Source organism: Piliocolobus tephrosceles, chromosome 3, assembly GCF_002776525.5.
Source record: "Piliocolobus tephrosceles isolate RC106 chromosome 3, ASM277652v3, whole genome shotgun sequence".
Classification (NCBI taxonomy): domain Eukaryota; kingdom Metazoa; phylum Chordata; class Mammalia; order Primates; family Cercopithecidae; genus Piliocolobus; species Piliocolobus tephrosceles.
Window position 1 is genome coordinate 119,443,118 of NC_045436.1, and position 23,332 is coordinate 119,466,449.

At 35.4% G+C, this 23,332-nt stretch overlaps 1 protein-coding gene across 1 annotated transcript; it reads right to left on the reverse strand.

Moving 5' to 3' along the window:
• Positions 1–8,407, reverse strand: FDCSP (follicular dendritic cell secreted protein). Its single transcript, XM_023190229.1, has 4 exons — positions 8,386–8,407; positions 3,302–3,358; positions 1,179–1,211; positions 1–192 (listed from the first exon to the last, which is right to left on the reverse strand). The coding sequence occupies exons 1-4, from the start codon at positions 8,392–8,394 to the stop codon at positions 25–27; spliced, it is 267 nt and encodes an 88-aa protein (XP_023045997.1). The 5' UTR covers positions 8,395–8,407; the 3' UTR covers positions 1–24.
• Positions 8,408–23,332: the final 14,925 nt, after the last annotated feature.

The window sequence follows — 23,332 nt, forward strand, 5'->3', positions numbered from 1 at the left end:
TTTATTGTGACTTTTCATTCTTGTTTATTTTTCGCTAGGAAGGGGAGTTGTAGGGACAGATTCAGGTACTGGAACAGGAAAATTTTGTCTAAACCATGGAAATCTTGGAAATGGAAATGGTGAAAGTGGGCGAAATGGATATGGGTAATGGAACACAAAAAACCCTGAAGAAAATTCATCGCTGTCACTGATCTGTTGAAAGAAAGAAGTTAAAGGGTTATTTTACTTTTTACAAAGAAGAGAAATTAAACAGCTTTGCTTTTTAAATAATGGGCCTTTATTTTTAGGAAGAGACTTTAGAAGCTCTAAAATCCTTTATCCTTTCTGTGTGTACTATGGATGGGGAGTTTATTAATTTGCATCATTTAAAAATTATTTAGAGAGGTATGTTCTTGTATCTTTCCACTTCAAGGCAAATTTTTCTGGCAATTACTTCTTTACTTACAAGGCCAAGATGAATGTGGCGTTGCAGTACCATAAAATTTCTCCCTTTGCCTTCATGCAAGTTCTTTACCCAAACCACATGTAGGAAACAATCTCTCTCAGTATTTCAGTTCCTTCTTCCTGCTTTCTCTCTCAATTATCTGTCTGTATCTCTATTAGTTTTTGTATTCTTAACTCTCTGTTTGTAGTTTTTGTGATACAATCATGCTTTCCAGATAATAGGATTTCCATAAATAAAAACAAATCTTTAAATAAGGCTTTCCCTCTTAAATTTTATTTTCTTTTTATTAAACAATTTTAGTTAACTGTTTAGACTCATATAATCCATGAGCAAATTTGCCACTGGGAGGATCATAAAAGCTGGCCCACATCTCTTAATGCTCGGGTTTCATTTTCTACTTTTTTTGAAATGAGTTTCATAGAGCTCAGGCAGAGTGGAGGCCTGAGTTATTAGGCCAGATAAATCTAGTAAAAAATATTGTAACCCAAATCATCACAGAGTGATCCTGGATTTCAATCCTATTCTTACCGTGATATGAGATATGGAGATAATTTCCTTCCTATGGGCAGAGTTCAAATCCCTGAAGTCTAAACCTCTGTTGAGTGCTAATACCAAAAGCTTGTTATGAATCTCTCCACAGTTTGGGAGGTTTAGGTAAATCAATATCTTTAACAACAGTTATGAATATTTCACACATAAAACTTACATGTAAAAAAGAGAAAAGGTAACTTACACTTCTTTTTTCTCGTTCCTGGTCTTGAGAGACCTAACGGTCAAACAGTGAAATTAATTAAACTCTTGCTCATGAAAACACACAAATAAATATATACATATGCATGAGGGAAATAATTTGACAATCTATTACCTAATATTGTCTCATAATAACCGTTTTTTAAAATACCCAGAATTTGTCTAGAAAATGTAGAAATGATTTTCCTGAAAAGTCTTAATATGTATTCTTAAATGGCTCAAATTCACCACTACACCAAAGATATGTGGAACTGAATTATGCACTGAATGGTATATGATTTATAATATTTTCTGGAGTGTAATGATAAAAGGGCAGGTGTTAGGTATTCTTACAGAATACAGCATGTGTGTTGGGTATTCTTACAGAAGACAGCATGTGAAAGAGAAAAAACCCTGAAGATTCATGAATCAAGACAAAATATACAGTCATGCATTGTCTAACAGCAGAGGTAAGTTCTGAGAAATGGGTAGTTCAGTGATTTCATCATGCAAACATCATAGAGTGTACTTACACAAAACTAGATGGTATAGCCTACTACATACCTAGGCTAGATAGTATAGTCTCTTGCTCCTAGCCTACAAAACTGTATGGCATATTACTATCCTGAATACTGTAGGCAGTTGTAACACAATGGTAAGTATTCATGTATCTAAAAATATCTAAGACATATCTTAACATAGAAAAGGTACAGTAAAAAATATAGTATAAAAGATGGAAAATGGTACGCTTTATACCTATACACTTACATAGGTTACGTGCCATAAATAAAGCTTTCAGGACTGGAAGTTGCTCTGCGTGAGTTAGTAAGTGGGTTATTGCATATGAAGGCCTAGGACATTACTGTTTACTCCTGCGGACTTTGTAAACACTGTACACTTACACTACACTAACCTGATAAAAACGTATTTTTCTTCCTTTGATAATAAAGTAACCTTAGCTTACTATAACTATTTTACTTTAACTCTTTTGTAATAACACTTAGCTTAAAACAAACACATTTTACAGCTGTACAAAAATATGTTCACTCTTTATATCCTTACTCTATACGCTTTTTCTTTTTTACTTTTAAACTATTTTGCTTAAAACTGAGACACAAACATATACATTTGCCTAGGCTTCCACAGGGTCACGGTCATCAATATCACTGCTTTCCACTTCCCCATCTTGTCCTACTGGAAGGTCTTCAGGGGCAGTTAGACACGTGGAACTATCATCTCCTATGATAATAATGCTTTCTTATGAATACCTCCTGAAGGATGTGTCTGAGGCTGTTTTACAGTTAATGTTAAAAAAATAGTAGAAGGAGTAAACTCTAAAATAATGATAAAAGCATAGTACAATAAATACACAAACCAGTAACATAGTTGTTTATTATTGTATTATGAACTGTGCATGATTTTTTGTGCTCTACTTTTATATGACTGACAGAGGGTAGGTTTGTTTACACCAGCATCATCACAAACACATGAACACATGACTAATGCATTGCCCTATGACATAATGATGGCTACGGTATCATTAGGTGGTAGGAGGTTTTCAACTTCATCATGATTTTTTTTTTTTTTTTTTTTTTTGAGACGGAGTCTGGCTCTGTCGCCCAGGCTGGAGTGCAGTGGCCGGATCTCAGCTCACTGCAAGCTCCGCCTCCCGGGTTTACGCCATTCTCCTGCCTCAGCCTCCCGAGTAGCTGGGACTACAGGCGCCCGCCACCTCGCCCGGCTATTTTTGTGTATTTTTCAGTAGAGACGGGGTTTCACCGTGTTAGCCAGAATGGTCTCGATCTCCTGACCTCGTGATCCGCCCGTCTCGGCCTCCCAAAGTGCTGGGATTACAGGCTTGAGCCACCGTGCCCGGCCAATTTTTTTTTTTTTTTTTTAAGAGAGGTAAGATTGCTCTGTTGCCCAGGCTGCTTTTGAACTTGTGGGCTCAAGTGATTCTTCTGCCTTGACCTCCCAAATTACAGGGAATACAGGTATAAGCCACTGCACTTGGTAGCTCTGTTATAATCTTATGGGACCATCCTTGTATATATGGTTCCTGGTTGACAGAAATATGCGGTACATGGTTATACATAAATATTTTAGAATGTAGAAATCGATACTTACTGGGAAACCAACAGCCACTGCCAGGATGGCTGTGATCAGAAGGAGAACTTTCTTCATCTGCAAAATGGAGTAAATAAAATAAAAAATAAGAAGAACTTTCATTTTATTCATAAATATCCTAGAAGTCAGCAAAAAGACTATGAATTCAAAAGATCCAGTTAAACTATGAGTTAGTCGACAAATAGCTCTTTGAGTTTGAGCAAGTCACTTACAATCGTAGGAAATCAATCTATTTGTTAATAAAGAACTTTTATAAGATCAAATAAAAGGAGCTTTGTAATTTCAGAACTATAGTACACTGGTTACTTTAAAAATAAGCATTCACATATTATTTAAGAATAATAATTCCTATGTAACAAACCTACACATGTATCCCTGAACTTAAAATAAAAAATAAAAGAATAATACTTCTATGTACTTGTAAAGTACATAGTTTCTGGAAGAAATAATGCATGGGTTTATACACAGAATGCTAGTTTTGGAAGTTAGAGTGTTAGTTTGGAAGTAAGAAGTAAGTTTGAATTTAGTGATCTCAGAAAGTTCAACATTCCTTATACTAATGTCCATGAAAGTAATGTAGGTGACAGATTTATTTGCACTGGTTCCAGGCAACCCCAAAAAGTCCATGATGTGAAGAAGGATCTGTTTTCATGCCTGCTAATACAAAATCCATCCTGCAGTCCATGTATCAAAGAGTAATTTTGACTTTCAAGTTTTATTATTTAATAAATAATAAAGAACTTTTCCAAAGCATTTTGTTGTATTTTAATTTTCACTGTAGATTCCTTATCATATCACACACACTGTTAAAATGTATCAATTACAATATCGTTATATTTGAGAAAGCTGACCTAAATTAAAGATTTATTCAATAATTTTATAATGGAGTACACAATGAAACATAGAACATTTGCATTTACAAATATTTGTCATTAACACAATAAATGTGCATACTACTGGATTTCAAATAATAATGGGAAATTTTCTGTATTGGATGGTATCATTAGGCATTAATCCTCTTCTTTGTCATGGTGAGAATGCAGTATATGCTAGAGAACATGTTGGGGGTTCTGGGAAAGGCAATCAAGTTGAAAATGTGGATTAGCTATGGGACTTTCCTTGAAGTTTGCCTCATATTTGTTAATTTATTAGCTTATAAAGTTTTTCTTGATAACTGATTAAGTATGAGATGTTATTCTAGGTATTGTGTATGTGCAGGCATACCTCATTTTATTGCACTTCATACATATCTTGTTTTTTACAAACTGAGTGGCAATTTGTGGCAATCCGGCCTCGAGCAAGTCTATCAGCACCATTTTTCCAACAGCACATGCTCACTGCATGTCTCTGTGTCATATTTTGGTAATGCTAGCAATATTTTGTAGTTTTCAGTATTATAATATATTTTAATATCTATAAGACATTATAAATATGTAATAAGATTTTATTATACTTTTTATGGTGACCTGTGATGAGTGATCTTTGGTGGTGGTACTTTGATCCAATTATTTGGGGCTGTTATGGGAAAAATAAGTGGCAAACTTATTTGACAAATGTTGTGAACGTTTTGATTGCTTCACTCACTGGCCATGCTCCCAGTTATCTCTTCGTCTCCTCAGGCTTTTCTATTTCCTGAGATATGAGAATATTAAATTTGGGCCAGTTAATAACCCTACAATACCCTCTAAGTGTTCTAATGAAAGGAAGAGTCACATGTCTCCTACTTTACATCAAAAGGTAAAAATGATTTAGTGAAGAAGGAATGTCAAAAGTCAAGATAAGATGAAAGGGAGGATCTTGCAGCAACTAGTAAGTCAAGTTGTGAATGCAAAGGAAAAGTTTAGAAGGACATTAAAAGTGCTACTACAATGAACACAGGAATGACAAGAAAGTGAGAGTCTTGTTTCCAATAAGGAGAAAGTTTTAGTTGTCTGGATAGATCAAACCAGCCAACACATTTTCTTAAGCAGAAGCCTAATCTAGAACAAGGCCCTTATGCTCTTTAATTATACAAAGCCCGAGAGATGTGAAGAAACTGCAGAAGAAAAGTCGGAAGCCAGCAGAGATTGGCTATAACATAAAAGTGCAAGATAAAGCAGCAAGTGTTGATATAGAGGCTGCAGCGTTATCCCGAAAATCTAAGAACACTGATGAAGGTGTCTACAATAAGTAATAGATTTTTATTGTGGATGAAACAGTCTTATTTTGGAAAAAGATGCCATCTAGAACTTTCATAGCTAAAGAGAAGGAAACATTGCCTGGCTTCAAAGCTTCAAAGGACAGGCTGACTCTTTTTAAGGGATATAGCTGGTGTCCTAAATTGAAGCCAATGCTCATTTATCATTTCAAAACTCCTAGTGCCATTAAGAATTATACTACATCTACTCTTCCTGTGCTCTATGGATGGAACAACAAAGCCTGGATGGCAGTACATCTAGCACAGCATGGTTTACTAAATGTTGTCAGCTCACTTCTTAGGAAAAAGTATTTTTTTTCAAAATATTACTGTTCATTGAAAATGCACCTGAGCCCCCAAGAACTCTGAAGCAGATGTTCAAAGCGATGAATGTCGTTTTCATGCCTGGTAACACAACATCCATTCTGCAGCCCATGGATCAAAGAGTAAATTTGACTTTCAGGTTTCATTATTGAATAAATACATTTTGTTAGGCCAAAGCTGGCAAAGACAATGATTTCTTCGACGGACCTGGGCAAAGTAAATTAAAAACCTTCTGTAAAATATTCACCACTCCAGATGCCATTAAGACCATTTGTGATTCATAGGAGGAGGCCAAAATATCAACATTACAGGAGATTGGGAGAAGTTGATTCCAACTCTTGTGGATGACTTTGAGGGATTCAAGACTTCAGTGAAGGAAGTAACGTGCAGATGTGGTGGAAATAGCAAGAGAACTAGAATGAAGCTTGAACATGTGACTTAATTGCTTCAATCTAACGGTAAAACTTGAGTGAATGAAAAATTGCTTCTTATGGATGAACAAAGGAAGTGGTTTCTTGAGATGGAATCTACTCCTGGTGGAGACACTGTGAAATATTTTTCAAATGACAGTAAACGATTTAAAAACATAAACAATGGATAAAGCAGTGGCAGGGTTTTCAAGGGTTGAGTCTAATTTTGAAAGAAATATTGTGGGCAAAATGCTTCACGTGCTCCAAAATGCTACAGCATCTCATGCTGCTGAGAAATCTTTTGTGAAAGGAAGAGTCAATCCGTGTGTCAAATTTTGTTGTTGACTTATTTTAAGAAATTGCCACAGCCACCCTAGCCTTCAGAAACCATCACCCTGATCAGTCAGCAGCCATCAACATCAAGGCAAGACCATCCACCAGCAAAAAGATTATGTCTCAGTGAAGACTGAGATAATTGTTAGTACTTTTGAGCAATAAAGTATGTTTTAATTAAGATTTTTATGTTGTTTTTCTAGACATACTGCTATTATGCTTAACATATAATGCTATAGTGTAATCATAACTTTTATGTACATTGGGAATCCAAGAAATTCACTCGACCTGCCTAACTGTGATACACATTCTATGGTGGTGGTTTAAGAACTGAATCTGCAGTATCTCTGAAGTTTGCCTGTAATATCAGTTTGGAAAGTCCCTGATTTATGGATCTTTTAATCTCACTGTTACATTGTTATAGGTAAATACATTACAAAGTTTTCTAAAGATTATTTAATTTAATATTTTACATTGAAGAAAATGCCAATTTTTAATGTCATTATCATTTTCAAGTACCTTTGAGATAGTGGAGATTCTAGGGAAATTTTATCACCTTTTGATGTTTCCTATATATCTATAAGACAAAAGAACACAGTGTAAAAAATGTAGCAACACTTTGATCTCTGCCTTTATTTTCTGATGTTAATCAAAATTTGAATTCAAATTCAAAAAAGTACCAGATAATCTAATAATTTTGAGAAGACAGGAATGTAAAATTCCAGTCAAGTTCAGACTTCTACAGGCAGATTGTTAATGTAGGAAATCAAGAGTAAAAAATTATACAAACACTCACATGCATACACTCACACATTCTCACAGACACACACATACATATACATATGTCTACTTTCTATGTGAAAAGCATTGTGGTGGGTGCTTTCAGGGATACAATGAGAAAGCATAATTTTTTCCATATGAGACTTCCACATGGAAGACAGTTACAGATATTTCTATAATGCAATACAAAGTGTGATATATACCATATGTAGAAATTGCAAAATATTGGGAGTATTTAGAATAAGAAAGAGACAAGTTGAGGAAATAGTTTTAGAGAGGGTAGAATTCAAGCAGGGCTTTTACAATTTCTTTCAACAGGTTTCAAGAATTATTTAAAACTACATTAAGCAAAGAAGTAAATAAACCACATCACAGACTCTTCCAGATCATGTCTTAGAGTCAGGACATAGCATAATTACCAGATATCTCCTTTTATTTTTATACTTATCAAGTCATGATACCCATGGCAGTTTATTGCTGTGTGCTATAGAATAAATGATACCCCAGATAAATTAGATGCATCTTCCTAGAAAATTAATTTTATTCAAGAATTTATGGGAAAGACAAATGACTTTTATATTAAAATCAACATAAAATGTTATGGAATGGAATGTAAGTACTGCATATATTTTAAAGATAAAAGAGGAGGCCAAAGAAATTGGCTGTTGCTCAGATGTTAGAGAATCTCTGGCGGTGCATGTTTCCTCTCTTTGCTGACCTGGTGGCCACAAAGTTAAAAATAAACCTGAGGCTCTGTTGTCTCACTCTGTCCGCACTATTCCCAACCAGGGCTCCACTCCTACAAATATTCGTTTATGGTCACTCTAAAATAAATATTTACTGCAACAAGATAGTGATTTAAAAAAAAAGTTTTGCAAACAGAATACTAAAAATGATTTTCTAATTACTAAGTCTACAAATTCAAGCAACCATTACATGACAGTCTCAATAATTTAAATTTTTATGATTTAAAGAAAAATATATGGAGAGATGCTATATATTTATATTTACAAAATAGATATACAATCTTAGTTTACAATGATATTTAAGACCTTTCTTACCTCAGACATTTCAGTCAATTCTTTGTCTCTGACGCTGTTATAAGAAATAGCAAGTATCTGGCCCTGGAATATTGCAGCTGTTTTATATACTCGAAGGTATAATGGATTGGAGAAATCTGTGGCTTAAAGGCTTCTCCCGAAGGATCAGTTATTACTCATCAACTATCACACTATGTTGAAATTGGGGAATAACCAAAGTTTAGTTTCATAGAAACTACCAAATACCAAAATCTTTTGTGTTTTTTTCCTCCAAATTTTGTGTCTTGTATATTTGAAGCTTATCACTTTACATGTTGTTGTTCCGTTGTCTACTGTCACAATTTTTTTCCTTTACTTCCCACAATTTAAAATACCTCCAAGCGTTTTACTGGTATTGATTATAATCTATTGCAAAACATATTTGATAGTGCTGGAATCTTAAGAAAATAAAAAATCTAAAAATCGTTAAAGATGGGATTAAAATCTTTTGCATGATTCTGCTTTCAGCTTCTTCATTTTATTATCAGGATTAGAGCTTCATAGATGAGTGAATTGTATTTTTGGAGCACCACAGCATCTTGTTTACCTTATGGAACACTATACTTTGTTTCTCAACTAAAAATTCACTTGCAACAGAAAGGGTATCATCATCGTTAAGTGCTGGACTAGAAACTAGAGTCCACAAAACATTCAAGAATTACCTTAAATATGCACGCATATTGTATATGCCTTTTTCAAGAGTCATAAAATTTGAGCTTTAACTCATTTGAGAGCTTTCAAGAATATTCTATTATTGAGTTCAAGTTCTACTTCGAAAGAGGTTATATAGTTCAGATTGTAGTAGTAGTGCATCAAAGTCCCTTTTCTTCTTTTTATTTTTTCTAGAAATCACTTCTCAAGGGAACTCAGAAAAATAATAACAGCTAAGTTTTTTTGAGAACTTCAAGTGCTGAAGCACAAATTTAAATGCTTTATATATATAATATAATTAAATTCCCCAAACCACCTTAAGAGGAAAGTACTATGATCAACACCATCCCATTCTGAGACTGAGAAGCGAGAATATTAGTAATCAGTTTGGGTATTATAACTAGTCTCTGGCAGATACTGAATTGAGCACCAGCCATTTGATTCTAAAACCCACATTTATAACTAGTGCCTTATACTGTCACTGTAACAGAAGGTGAGAAAAATCAGCACAAAGTCAGAGAAACATTAAACTTCCTTTACCTCTAACTTAACGTTTAATCTTATCTCAATGATTTAAAGACAACTACCTGAATCAGAAACTTAACATATTAAACCTGGTACGTTATTGCATATTGTTTTCTGTTTTGACCAATATGGGGCTCACAGTACATTTCCCCAGGGCTGGGGATGACAGATGTGTGTGTGTGTGTGTGTGTGTGTGTGTGTCTGTGTGTGTGTGTGTGTGTGTATTATCCATTTCCTTACCTAAAACCTGTCTTTCAATGTGTTTTACTTCAATTTCTTTTATCTGAAATTGCTCTAATGGAGGTTGGCAATTGCCACTGAATTGTGAAAACCGTAAATGATTTTCTGTCCTTGTGTTACTTCAATTCTTTTGACATTTAACTGTGACTATTCCCATCTAGAAATCTATTTTTCTCTTCCTTGGATTCTTTAAGCCAATTTTTCTCTTCCTTGGATTCTTTAAGCCAATGGATTATTTTTCATGTTCTTTTTCTTTTAGTAGCAACCATAGGTCTTATTTTCTGATTATTTTTCTTTGATTTATTATACTTGACAATTTATTTTCTTACTCTTCACTTTCTCTTATAATATAATCTACTTCTGACTCCTTAAGCTCTGCCTTCAGCTAAAACTCTTCTCTAATTACCCACAGTCTTGTATCCAACTGAATAAGCATCAAAATATCAAACCCAACCTATTCAAAACCTAGTTTACTATTTTTCCCTCTTAATACGATCCTCACTTTTATGTAATCTCTCAGCTGATGATCATCAATCACTCAGTTATCCAAGCAATCAGTCTAAGACTCATCCTGTTTTTTTCTTGTGCCTTCTCTTCCATATCAAATAGTTGTTAACTTTTTCCTTCTTATAATGCTCTGGAATAAATCTCTTCCATCTTCTTTGTCTTTTCCTTAGTTTGGTTTCTCATTCTCTCCTAGAGTGTTATAGTAGCCTCTTATATAGAGTCCCTGTCGCCAGTATTTTCCTCTTCAAGCTATCTCCCACAGCAATGCTATAATGATCCTTAAAGTGGCTTTCAAAATTTTAAAAATAAAAGCCACAGTAAAAAATGCATTATATGTCATAACTCAGTCTGCACAAACACACATACACACACAACTAGGACAAGGATTTAATAAAATAATTTTTACATTGTTTACATGAGGAACATACTGAAATTTTCAATTTTTTCAGGTATGTTCTAACCTAGTTTCTTACATGTCTTTCATTCTATTCTAATTTATATCTCTTAAATTCTAGTAGTGACCCACAAAATTCATTTCTCAATGGAAAGAGAAGGATTTAAATAGTGGCAGAATACTAACAATCTAGAAAACGAAATAAACTGCTCATTGTATTATTCTTACTCACTTGAAGGTTTAAATTTTTAAAAATACAATATTGGGGAAAATTATTTTACTGAAACATTCTCTTCCTCATTGGCTTCTAAGCTCCATTAGGGCAAGGATGATGCATTTTTAATTCTTAGGTGTTGGATATCTAGCATAATGATTGCCCCATAACAGGTAATTAATAAATATTTGTTGTGCAAAAATATGCATTTGACTAGTTCCTAATATACTTGGAAAAACAAGAAGGAATTGTGTTTTGAAAGGAATAAGAAGATCAGAGGACTCCACTCTAGAAAAAGAAAGGCTAATTTGTATGAGCAATTGAAGTTGTTGTAATGGAGTTCACTGGACAACTACCCAATACTTTGTGTTGCTATTGTTTGTAATATAATTTTGCCCCAATGGGTAAAAATATGACTTAATATGAAAATATCCCAGGATTTTGTATGAAAAGCATTCTTTTTCAGTTACATTAAAAAAAAAAGTTTTCAGAAATTAAGGTCGATCCTTATCCATGTGCAAACATGTAGGCAAATCATGAGACTCAGTTTTCATACCTTAGTGTATAACTAAAGGTATTTTAAATATTTAATTTAATATGTTGACTTCATAATCTTAAATGTTGTGTCGTGCACATTGCAGATAGTAAATAATTGTCAGCTGTATTGAAGGAATATTCCTCTCTTAGCCATGTTTTTATCTTCAAAGAAAATAAAAATTGCTAGTTTTTCAGGACAATCTCCTTTTACAGATCATTTTAACAGTGAATTTGAGTAACTGAGGAAAAGAATAAACAGTTTTCATTGAACATTCCCTAGTTATTAGTTACACTTGAAATGACCTTTGTGGTTCATTTTCAAGGTGAAGCTGTCAACTCTGGATTTGTGGAAGGTTTGTATTATTTTCCTCAGAAAAGTACTTTGATATAAAAATCCAACAAAAAGAAGCTATACATTTCTTATGTTCGTTCGTCTTTCCTGTATAGAACTGGATTCCAGTGAGCACTTGTTCCTTTCTTGATTTTGTCTCCCATCTGTGTTGGCCCACAAATAGTTCTGATCAAGCCGGGAGGTTGTTGCCTAAATCTGTGACTATGCTGTTACTAAAATTCTAGCCACCATGAGGCAGTAGGAATAATGAAGTCAAGGATGGATAGCTCTAAGCTAAATGAGTTAGGAAGAACTATAGATTTCACAGATAAGACTGTGTTTAGATATTTAAATCTTCATCTTTATTAGTTGTAAGTGGACAAATCAGGCTTTCTGAGTCTCAATTTTCATCTCTAAAGGGAATTGTCTCTGGAATTGAGAATAAAATGAAATGAAAGGTATAAAGGCACTAATCATGTGTCTGACATCATTAATGGTGGTTTCTGCAGCATCAGAGGCATTGGCTCAGGATATCCTTTAAGTGTAGCTTTGAGTAGATCAGACTTCTTGCTGCCACCCATTTTCAGGGGTCCTCAGATACATAGGTTCGCTGGCTAATCTAAAGGTATATGAAAGCCACTTAAGTAGTAACTGGAATAAGACAGTAATATCTTAACAATAAGCTTAATATGTTAATTAAATCTGAATGTAAGTAGGCGAAGTCTAAACCAAGCAGTGTCAGGTAGGGGTAATTATTCTTTCTGGTTGGCAATCTGGTTATGTGACCTCCACACAACCTCCCAGTATTGTCTAACTAACTGTAATCCTGGCTGAACTTCTGCAGTAGAACCTGGGGTTGCTTTTTGTGTGAATCTTAATTCAATTGGCAAGAATACAAAATATAGAAAAGACTAACAATGTAAAAGTTACAGCTACAAAAATCCCCTCTGCAAATTCTTTAGTACATGATTATCCTTAAAAGGCAAGGGCAATCGAAGGAACAGCAACCAGGATGTTTTACTGGAAAGAAAAGTTGTGAGTTGCTTCACAGGAAAGAGGTTGGACATGTTATATGAAAAAGTCATACGTTTATTTGAGGGGATGCAGATGGAAGAAGTAAAAACTAATTTGGTTTTTCGTTTTAGTTTATTAAATTAAAGGTATTAATTTAATTTAAGGTATTAAATTACTCTATAAGAAAGGTATTAAATTACTCTACAAGGTATTAAATTACTCTATAAGAAATTTACTCTATAAGTAATTTACAAGGTATTAAATTACTCTATAAGAAAAAACTTTTTAAAGAACGAAAACATCCATCTATGCAGATATTCAAGGAGTGGATAGATGACCAGAGGCTGAATTACAGCAGAGGGGATTTTTGTGTAGCCATTGGAATTTATTAAATGAACTCTCTGTAATTCCCCTTTCAACCATGATATCCTCAGACTGGGTGTTACAGGGATGAGAATTATCTACTGGAAGAGGTTAAGCAACTTACTAAATACAAAGGCACCATTATCATTAAAGGATTAGACATTAGTACTAGGGAAATGCCCACTATGGGAAGCCTTAGCAGTGGACTAACTCACTATTACAACAATAAGAGAGCAGAAATATTTTATTTCATATCTTTTGGCCTATGGATTTTGCAAAAATTCAAAGCATGCATACCTTTTAGGCAATCATCCTTCTCTTCTGTGAATTGGAAACCATGATAAATGATCTGACCTTTACCAGGCTCACATATATGTCAATACTAAGGAGAAATTTTTCATTTTAAAAAGGGTTTGAGAGACTTTCTAAGAGAATAAACACAAAACAATCCACGAATTCTTATTCCATACTCTATGCCCATGTGTACACATTATTTAGCTTCCACTAATAGGTGAGGACATGTGGTATTTCATTTTCTGTTTCTGAGTTGCTTCACTTAAGAAAATGGCCTGCAGTTTATTTTACTTATTCATTTTCTTATTTAACTTTTACCCTTAGTGCTAGGGCAAAACTTAATTCTATCAACATGGTGTTTGCAGTTACAAGGTTGCTTTTCTGGTAAAAAGCCAGGGATGTTTATCAGATTCAATAAAAAGCCAAGGATGCTTATCAGGTTCAAGAAAAAGTCAGAAATGCTTATCAGTTTCCTCCATGTAGGTAGGATTCTAACTGCTTGCTCATCTCCACTGCAAAAGAAACTGCTGAAATGACTGCTCAGTTTTTTGTTGGTTTTTTTTTTTTTTTTTTTTTTTTTAGTTTTCCAGCTATTGGTTTCCCCCGGGATCCTTAATATCTTGTCTTGCATGTGCATATTTTATGGGTCAGCCAAGGATTTGGGAGAAATACATACACAGATTTCAAGGCTCCTAATTGAGAAGTTCTCACCTTTATGGGACTTTCTCCCTCAGCCATTCCCAAACTCTCTCTTTTGATGCCTCAGGCTAAAAAGACTGTGACTTAATTCTTGAAGTTTCTGCCCTCACACTCTGAAGTTGGGAAATGCCTACAAATGGAAACACAAATAAATATTTATCTGACATTTCTCTCAAAAATCAATTTCCTTGAGTTTCTGCCTATATTCCATCACTGTTGAATGTCTTCAAAGTGTTATTTTTCATATTTTGTCCAGAGTTTATCATTATTAGTAACAGAAAGTTTTAGGTCAATATAAGCTTCGTCATTACCAAAGGATGCAAGTCTATATTCTGAAGGTTTACTCTTATGAGTATCTCTTCAATCTCTTTCTTTTTATCTTCATTGTCACAACTCTCCTAAAGGTCACCCTCCTTGCTTGGCAGGATCAAGATATACAATGCTTTCATGTTCAGTCTTCTAACATAGAATGATCCATTCAGAAACGGAAGCCTAACCATGTTCCTCCCTTCATTAAAACCATTCAATACGTTCCAATTGGTCTCTGTTTAAATTTCAAAATGTTTTATTTGGTTTAAAAGGTCCATAATCACTTGGTCCTGGTGATAAATGGTCTGCCATTTACCTTCGTTGATTATTACACACTAGCCAAAGCAAATTCCTTTATACTCCGTGGAATATGCCTTGTACCTGTGATCTCTAAAATTTCACACTCTGTTTCCTCTGTCTGGAGCATTGCTCTTGATCCTCTTGATTTGGCTGATGCCTTATTGACTTTCACATCTTTACTTTTGTGTATTTCTATAGTACTGAACTTCCTCAGTCATTTCACATAGAAATTCTATTGTTATTTTTGTTCAATTTGTCTAAGAAGCTTTATAGCCTCTTATGGCTCTAGGAAGGCATGGACGATGTCTTCCCTGAATATTGTATTACAGTGCTATGCCTAGTGCCTGGCATATAATTAAAACATGATAAATGTTTAATGAATTAACAAATATAAACTACTTTGGAAACAACCTGATTCTATCCATAATTTCGAAACTTAAATGGCAAAGGTCAACAGCTGGCCAGTCACGAACTAATTTATAAGTCTTACAAATCATAAGACATGAAAAGTCTACCAAAACAATTTCTATATCATATCAAATTTTATTAAGAATTGTGTTGGGAAGCCGAGCCGAGCAGATCATGCGGTCAAGAGATTGAAACCATCCTGGCCAACAAGGTGAAACCTGGTATCTACTAAAAATACAAAAATTAGCTGGGGGGCATGGCAGTGGACACCTCCAGTCCCAGCTATTCGGGAGGCTGAGGCAGGAGAATCGCTTCAACCCAGGAGGCAGAGGCTGCAGTGAGCCAAGATCGCACCACTGCACTCCATCCCAGTGACAGAGTGAGACTTCATCTAAAAAATAAAAATAAAAAAATAAAAAATTGGTTGGTTTCAAAACTTCACTTGTCTCAATCAAAAAGTACCACCTTTTAAAATATATAGTTATTATTTAAAGCATATAAAACTAAAAAACTACATTGTCAACTAGTCTTTTGTTTAAATATATTTGAATGAAACCTCTCTTTCATTATAAAAATTGTTTTTAAAATAATAGCTAATGAAATTATTTAAAATTTTTGCCATCCCACTGTGATTCACTAGGTGGACTTTCCCCTAATTCATTTCATGTTCTGTGTTTTGTGGTTAGGAACTGATTAATTCTGAATTCGAGTTACACAGTTTATAGATTTGTAACCTTAAATACCTAACTTTCTAAGCACATTTTCTTCACCTGTAAAATGGGGCAATTTTATAATTTATCCTATGTACATCTATGGTGAATGTGTGTGCATGTACATATACACTTGTTTGTGTGTAGGGGAGGGGTGTGTATATAAAAAAGTGCTTGTCAGTTTCATAAGTATTTTGACAATGTTACATTAAATAATGTACACCTAGCAGGTCATTATCTAATTATATGAATCCCTTAGGATTTAGTGTAATTAAAATCTTTGTTAAATGCAAAAAAAAGACTTCTTATACTTAGATAATTCAAAGATAAAAACAATGGGACAAAAACTTAAAAGTTTGGACAATTAATGTGGTGAAGATCAGATATATACCCAAAGGAGACTAGCAGTTGAAGTTTGTACTTTTGACGTCAACACACTGCCATATAGAAAGCATCGTTTTTGTTTAAATTATTGTTGCTATGTGGCAAATAGAAAAACATGTTACTGTCATTTTAATGTGGAAAAAACTAAATGTTTTGCCAGGCATGGTGGCTCACATCTGTAATTCCAGCACTTTGGGAGGCTGAGGTGGGTGGACCATGAGGTCAAGAGTTCAAGACCAGCCTGGCCAAGATGGTGAAACTCCATCTCTATTAAAAACACAAAAATTAGCTGGGCATGGTGGCAGGCACCTGTAATCCCAGCTACTCTGGAAGCTGAGACAGAGAATTGCTTAATACCAGGAGGCAAAGGTTGCCATGAGCTGAGATCGTGCCATGACACTCCAGCCTGGGCGACAGAGTGAGAATCCTTCTCAAAAAAAAAATAAACTAAATGATTGTAAAAGGTTAAGAGATTTGCCCAAGTTAAATCTAGATGGGCATGATTCAGACCTATATGCGTGACTCCTCAGGCCTCTCTCTTAAACTCTGCAAAAGAAGCTTGCAACTGGGAAAAATATCTACTCAGCAGAGTCACAGGAAGACTGTCGATAGAGCTCTGTGTAATACAGACATGGCACCAGTACAATAAAACATGTTTTATGTCAAAATACTTATGGTCTAGTCAAACATTATAGAAAATATATATGATAGTGTATAGAAAGGGGTCTTTAATTTTTGGTGGATTCGTATTTAAAGCAATATTAGTTTTAAATGGAGATATTATATATTTTGCAAAGAGAAAGAGAAGTTTAGGAAAAGGTTACATAGGCAATTTGTAATATATACAAAATACAGACCTTTCTACCACTTAAGCCATGAGGTATAGAAAATTATTAATAAAACTTGATATACATTCAAATTATACTGGTAAAACCATGTGTTATGAGTGTGGGGGACAGTTAAGAAGCAGGGCTTCTCAGCTGTTGCTCTTCAGGCTTCAAGCTACGATATAAATGACAAAAAAAAAAAAAAAAGCACTAAGAAATATCCAAGACAGGTACTGAGGAGCTTAAATCCTTCACTCAATATTTATGAAGCACATAGTTGGTGCCAATGTAAGCCGAGCCCATTTCAGTGAGCAGTATGGTGGACATAGGGCTGTGTGGTAGTGGTTCTGGCAGTGGTTAGTAAGAAATCTGGGCATGAGAACTCTGCAACTACTTCCCTTTTTACAGCTGGGGCCAAGTATGCCCTAGAGATTCAGGAATTGACAGCTCTTCAGATTCTACAACATTGACACACAGGGTTCTAATTATTTTGTAAGAATCTACAGATGCTAAGTTGACTTTTAGTTGAACGCATAATGTTAGGAGAGGCTTTAATGAGAATTCATGGATTAATTTGTATTTATTCTCTTAGAAAGTCTCTCACAGGCGTTTTAAAATTAAGAATTGCTCCTTAGTATTAACATATATGCGAGCCTGCTAAAGGTCAGATCATTTATCACGGTTCCCAATTCACAGCAGAGAAAGATGATTGCCTAAAAGGTATGCATGCTTTGAATTTTTGCAAAATCCATAGGCCAAAAGATATGAAATAAAATATTTCTGCTCTCTTATTGTTGTAATAGTGAGTTAGTCCACTGCTAAGGCTTCCCATAGTGGGCATTTCCCTAGTACTAATGTCTAATCCTTTAATGATAATGGTGCCTTTGTATTTAGTAAGTTGCTTAACCTCTTCCAGTAGATAATTCTCATCCCTGTAACACCCAGTCTGAGGATATCATGGTTGAAAGGGGAATTACAGAGAGTTCATTTAATAAATTCCAATGGCTACACAAAAATCCCCTCTGCTGTAATTCAGCCTCTGGTCATCTATCCACTCCTTGAATATCTGCATAGATGGATGTTTTCGTTCTTTAAAAAGTTTTTTCTTATAGAGTAATTTAATACCTTGATAAATTAGTTTTTACTTCTTCCATCTGAATCCCCCCAAATAAACGTATGACTTTTTCATGTAACCTGTCCAACCTCTTTCCTATGACGCCGCTCACAACTTCTTTCCAGTAAAACATCCTGGTTGCTGTTCCTTCGATTGCCCTTGCCTTTTAAGGACAATCATGTACTGAAGGATTTGCAGAGGGGATTTTTGTAGCTGTAACTTTTACATTGTTATTCTTTTCTATATTTTGCATTCTTGCCAATTGAATTAAGATTCACACAAGAAAGCAACCCCAGCTTCTACTGCATAAATTCAGCCAGGATTACAGCTTGTTAGACAATACTGGGAGGTTGTGTGGAGGTCACATAATCAGATTGCCAATCAGAAAGAATAATTACCCCTACCTGACACTGCTTGGTTTCAGAATTTGCCTACTTACATTCAGATTTAAGAAACATATTAAGCCCCTATCTTATTCCAGTTACTACTTAAGTGGCCGTCATACACCTTCAGATTAGTCAGCGAATCGACGTATCTGAGGACCCCTGAAAGTGGGTGGCAGCCCGAAGTCTCATCTACTCAAAGCTACACTTAAAGGATATCCTGAGCCAATGCCTCTGATGCTGCCAAAACCACCATTAACGATGTCAGACACATGATTAGTGCCTTTATACCTTTCATTTCATTGTATTCCCAATTCCAGAGACAATTCCTTTAGAGATGAAAATTGAGACTTAGAAAGCCTGATTTGTCCACTTACAACTAATAAAGGGGAGGATCTACATATCTAAACACAGTCTTATCTGTGAAATCTATAGCTCTTCCTAACTCATTTAGCTTGGAGCTATCCATCCTTGACTTCATTATTCCTACTGCCTCGTGGTGGCTGGAATTTTAGTAACAGTATAGTCACAGATTTAGGCAACAACCTCCTGGCTTGATCAAAACTACCTATGAGCCAACAGAAATGAGAGCCAAAGATCAAGAAAGCAAAACCTACTCACTAGACTCCAGTTCTGTGCAGGAAAGACGAATCAACATAAGAAATATTTAGCTTCTTTTTGTTGGGTTTTTCTATCAAAGTACTTTCCTGAAGAAAATAATACAAACCTTCCACAAATCCAGAGTTGACAGCTTCACCTTGAAATGAACTACAAAGGTCATTTCAAACGTATCTAATAACTTGAGAATGTTCAATGAAAACTGTTTATTCTCTTCCTCAGTTACTCAAATTCACTGTTAAAATAATCTGTAAAGGGAGATTGTCCTGAAAAACTAGCAATTTTTATTTTCTTTGAAGATAAAAACATGGCTAAGAGAGGAATATTCCTTCAATACAGCTGACAATTATTTACTATCTGCAATGTGCACGACACAACATTTAATATTATGAAGTCAACATATTAAACTGAGTATTTAAAATACATTTAGTTATACACCAAAGGTATGAAAACTGAGTATTATGGATTGCCTACATGTTTGCACATGGATAAGGATTGGCCTTAATTTCTGAAAACTGTATTTTTTTATGTAACTGAAAAAGAATCCTTTTCATACCAAATTCTGGCATAAATAATTTCATATTAAGTCATATTTTTATCCATTGGTGCAAAATTTTATTATAAACAATAGCAACAGAAGGTATTGGGCAGTTGTCCAGTGAACTTCATCATAACAACTTTCAATTGTTCATACAAATTAGCCTTACTTTTCTAGATTAGAGTCCTCTGATCTTATTCCTTTCAAAACACAATTCTTTCTTGTTTTCCCAAATATATTAGGAACTAGTCAAATGCATATTCTTTGAAAAACAAGTATTTATTGATTACATATTATAGGACAATCATTATGCTAGGTGTCCAACACCTAAGAATTTAAAATGCATCATTCTTGCTCTAATGGAGCTTAGGAGCCAATGAGGAAGAAAATGTTTAAGAAAAATAATTTCCCCCAATATTTTATTTTAAAATATTTTAAATCTTCACATGAGTAAGAATAATACACTGAGCAGTTCATTTCATTTTCTAGATTGTTAGTATTCTGCCACTATTTAAATCTTTCTCTTTTCATTGAGAATTGAATTTTTTGGGTCACTACGTGAATTTAAAGATATAAATTAGAATAGAATGAAAGACACGTAAAAAACTAGTTAAAATATAACATCCCTGAAATAAAATTGAAAATTTCAGTATGTTTCTCATGTAAACAAGATAAAAATCATTTTATTAAACTCTTGTTTCAGTTGTGTGTGTGTGTGTGTGTGTGTGTGTGCAGACTGATTTATGGCATATAATGCATTTTTCTTTTTACTGTGGCTTTTGTTTTTAAAACTTTGAAAGCTACTTTAAAGAGCATTATAGGGTGACTGAGGGAGATATCTTGAAGAGGAAAAATACTGGGAATAGGGACTCTAAGTAAGAGGCTACTATAACACTCTAGGAGAATGAGAAACAAAACTAAGGAAAAGACAAAGAAGTGGAAGAGATTTATTCAAGGACATTACAAGAAGAAAAAAGTAAATGACCATTCGATGTGGAAAAGAAGGCACAAGAAAAAAATAGGATGAGTCTTAGATTGATTGCTTGGATAACTGAGTGATTGATGATCATCAGCTGAGGGATTAAATAAAAATGAGGAGCATATAAAGAGGGATAAATAAGTTAGGTTTTGAATAGGTTGGGTTTGATGTACCATCAAACTTCTAAATAGATTATTCAGTTGGATACAGAAATAGAAAATGAAATACCACATGTCTTCACTTACTAGTGGAAGCTAAATAATGTGTATACAAGGACATAGAGTATGGAATAATACTCAGAAAAGTGGGATTGTGGGAGAGGGCTGAGAGGTGAGAACTGACTTAATGGTCACATTGTACTTTATTTGGCTGATAGTTACAACTAAAAGTCCAGACCTATCACTACACAATATATTCATGAAGCAAAAGTGCTCTGGTGGTACTTAAAATATGCAAATAATTTTTTTTAAAAAAGATAATACAAAACAAAACAAAAACCTCCACAAGGGCAATATGAGCAATGCAACATTCTTCAGAGGAAGATGAAAGAATACAGGGTTTCTATTTTATCATTTACAAAGTCAAGCATACAGTCCAAAGTAAAACTGAAACAAACCAAAACCTTACATATATGATAGAAGCAAGTGAATGTGACCTGTACTTGAGAGCAAAAGTCATTCAGTATAGATCCATAGACAACCTACATATTGAAATCAGCAGATAAAAACTTCAACCGGGCTCCAACCATTCCAAGATGGCTGAATAGGAAGAGTTCTGGTTTGTAGCTCCCAGCATGATTGACACAGAAGACTGGTGATTTCTGCATTTCCAACTGAGGTACCTGGTTCGTCTCATTCAGACTGATTGGACAGTGGGTGCAGCCCATGGAGGGTGAACTGAAGCAGGGTGGGTCATTGCCTCACCCAGAAGTGCAAGGGGTCTGGGAATTTCCCTTTCCTTGTCAAGGAAAGCTGTAACAGACTACCTGGAAAAATGGGACTCCCTGCCCAAATACTGTGCTTTTCCCAAGGTCCTAGCAACCGGTAGACAAGACGCTTATCTCCCACGCCTGGCTTGGCGGCTCTGATGCCCACAGAGCCTAGCTCACTGCTAGTGCAGCAGTCTGAGATGAATCTGTGAGACTGCAGTCTGGCTGGGGGAGGGGTGTCTGCCATTGTTGAGGCTTGAGTAGGTAAACAAATGTCTGGGAAGCTCAAACTGGGTGGAGCCCACCACAGCTCAACCAGGCCTACTGTCTCTAGACTCCACCTCTGTGGGCAGGGCATAGTTGAACAAAAGGCAGCAGACAACTTCTGCAGACTTAAACATCCCTGTCCAACAGCTCTGAAGAGAGCAGTGGTTCTCCTAGCACCACATTTGAGCTCTGAGAATAGACAGACTGCCTCCGCAAGTGGATTCCTGACCCCCACATAGCCTAACTAGGAGACACCTCCCAGTAGGAGCCGACAGACACCTCATGTAGGCGGCTGCCCCTTTGGGATGAAGCTTCCAGAGGAAGGACCAGGCAGAAATATTTGCTGTTCTGCAATATTTGCTGTTCTGCAGCCTCCGCCAGTGATACCCAGGCAAACAGGGTCTGGAGTGGACCTCCAGCAAACTCCAACAGACCTGCAACAGAGGGACCTGTCTGTTAGAAGGAAAACTAATAAACAGAAAGGAATAGCATCAACATCAACAAAAAGGTCATTTACACCAAAACCCCATCTGTAGGTTACCAACATCAAAGACCAAAGGTAGATAAAACCACAAAGACAGGGAGAAATCAGAGATGAAAAGGTGAAAATTCTTTTTTTTTTTTTTTTTTTGAGACGGAGTCTCGCTCTGTCGCTCAGGCTGGAGTGCAGTGGCCGGATCTCAGCTCACTGCAAGCTCCGCGTCCTGGGTTTACGCCATTCTCCTGCCTCAGCCTCCCGAGTAGCTAGGATTACAGGTGCCCGCCACCTCGCCCGGCTAGTTTTTTGTATTTTTTTTTTAGTAGAGACGGGGTTTCACCATGTTAGCCAGGATGGTCTCGATCTCCTGACCTTGTGATCTGCCCATCTCGGCCTCCCAAAGTGCTGGCATTACAGGCTTGAGCCACCGTGCCTGGCTGAAAAGGTGAAAATTCTAAAAATCAGAGCACCTCTTTTCCTCCAAAGGATTGCAGCTCCTTGCCAGCAACAGAACAAAGTTGGATGGAGAATGACTTTGGTGGGTTGACAGAAGTAGGCTATAGAAGTTCGGTACTAACAAACTTCTCTGAGCTAAAGGAAGATGTTCAAACCCATTGCAAGAAAGCTAAAATCCTTGAAAAAAGATTAGACAAATGGCTAACTAGAATAAACAGTGTAGAGAAAACCTTAAATGACCTGATGGAGCTTAAAATCATGGCATGAGAACTTTGTGATGCTGCACAAGCTTCAATAGCTGATTCAATCAAGTGGAAGAAAGGATATCAGTGTTTGAAGATCAAATTAATGAAATAAAACGAGAAGACAGGGTTAGAGAAAAAAAGGGTAAAAAGAAATGAGCAAAGTCTCCAAGAAATATGGGACTATGTGAAAAGACCAAATCTACATTTGATTGGTGT

Coding starts and splice junctions, on each gene's coding strand:
- FDCSP (XM_023190229.1), bottom strand. Junction 1,212..3,301: donor CAGTGGCTGTTGGTTTCCCA/GTAAGTATCGAT, acceptor TTTGACCGTTAG/GTCTCTCAAGACCAGGAACG. Junction 193..1,178: donor AGGAACGAGAAAAAAGAAGT/GTAAGTTACCTT, acceptor TTCTTTCAACAG/ATCAGTGACAGCGATGAATT.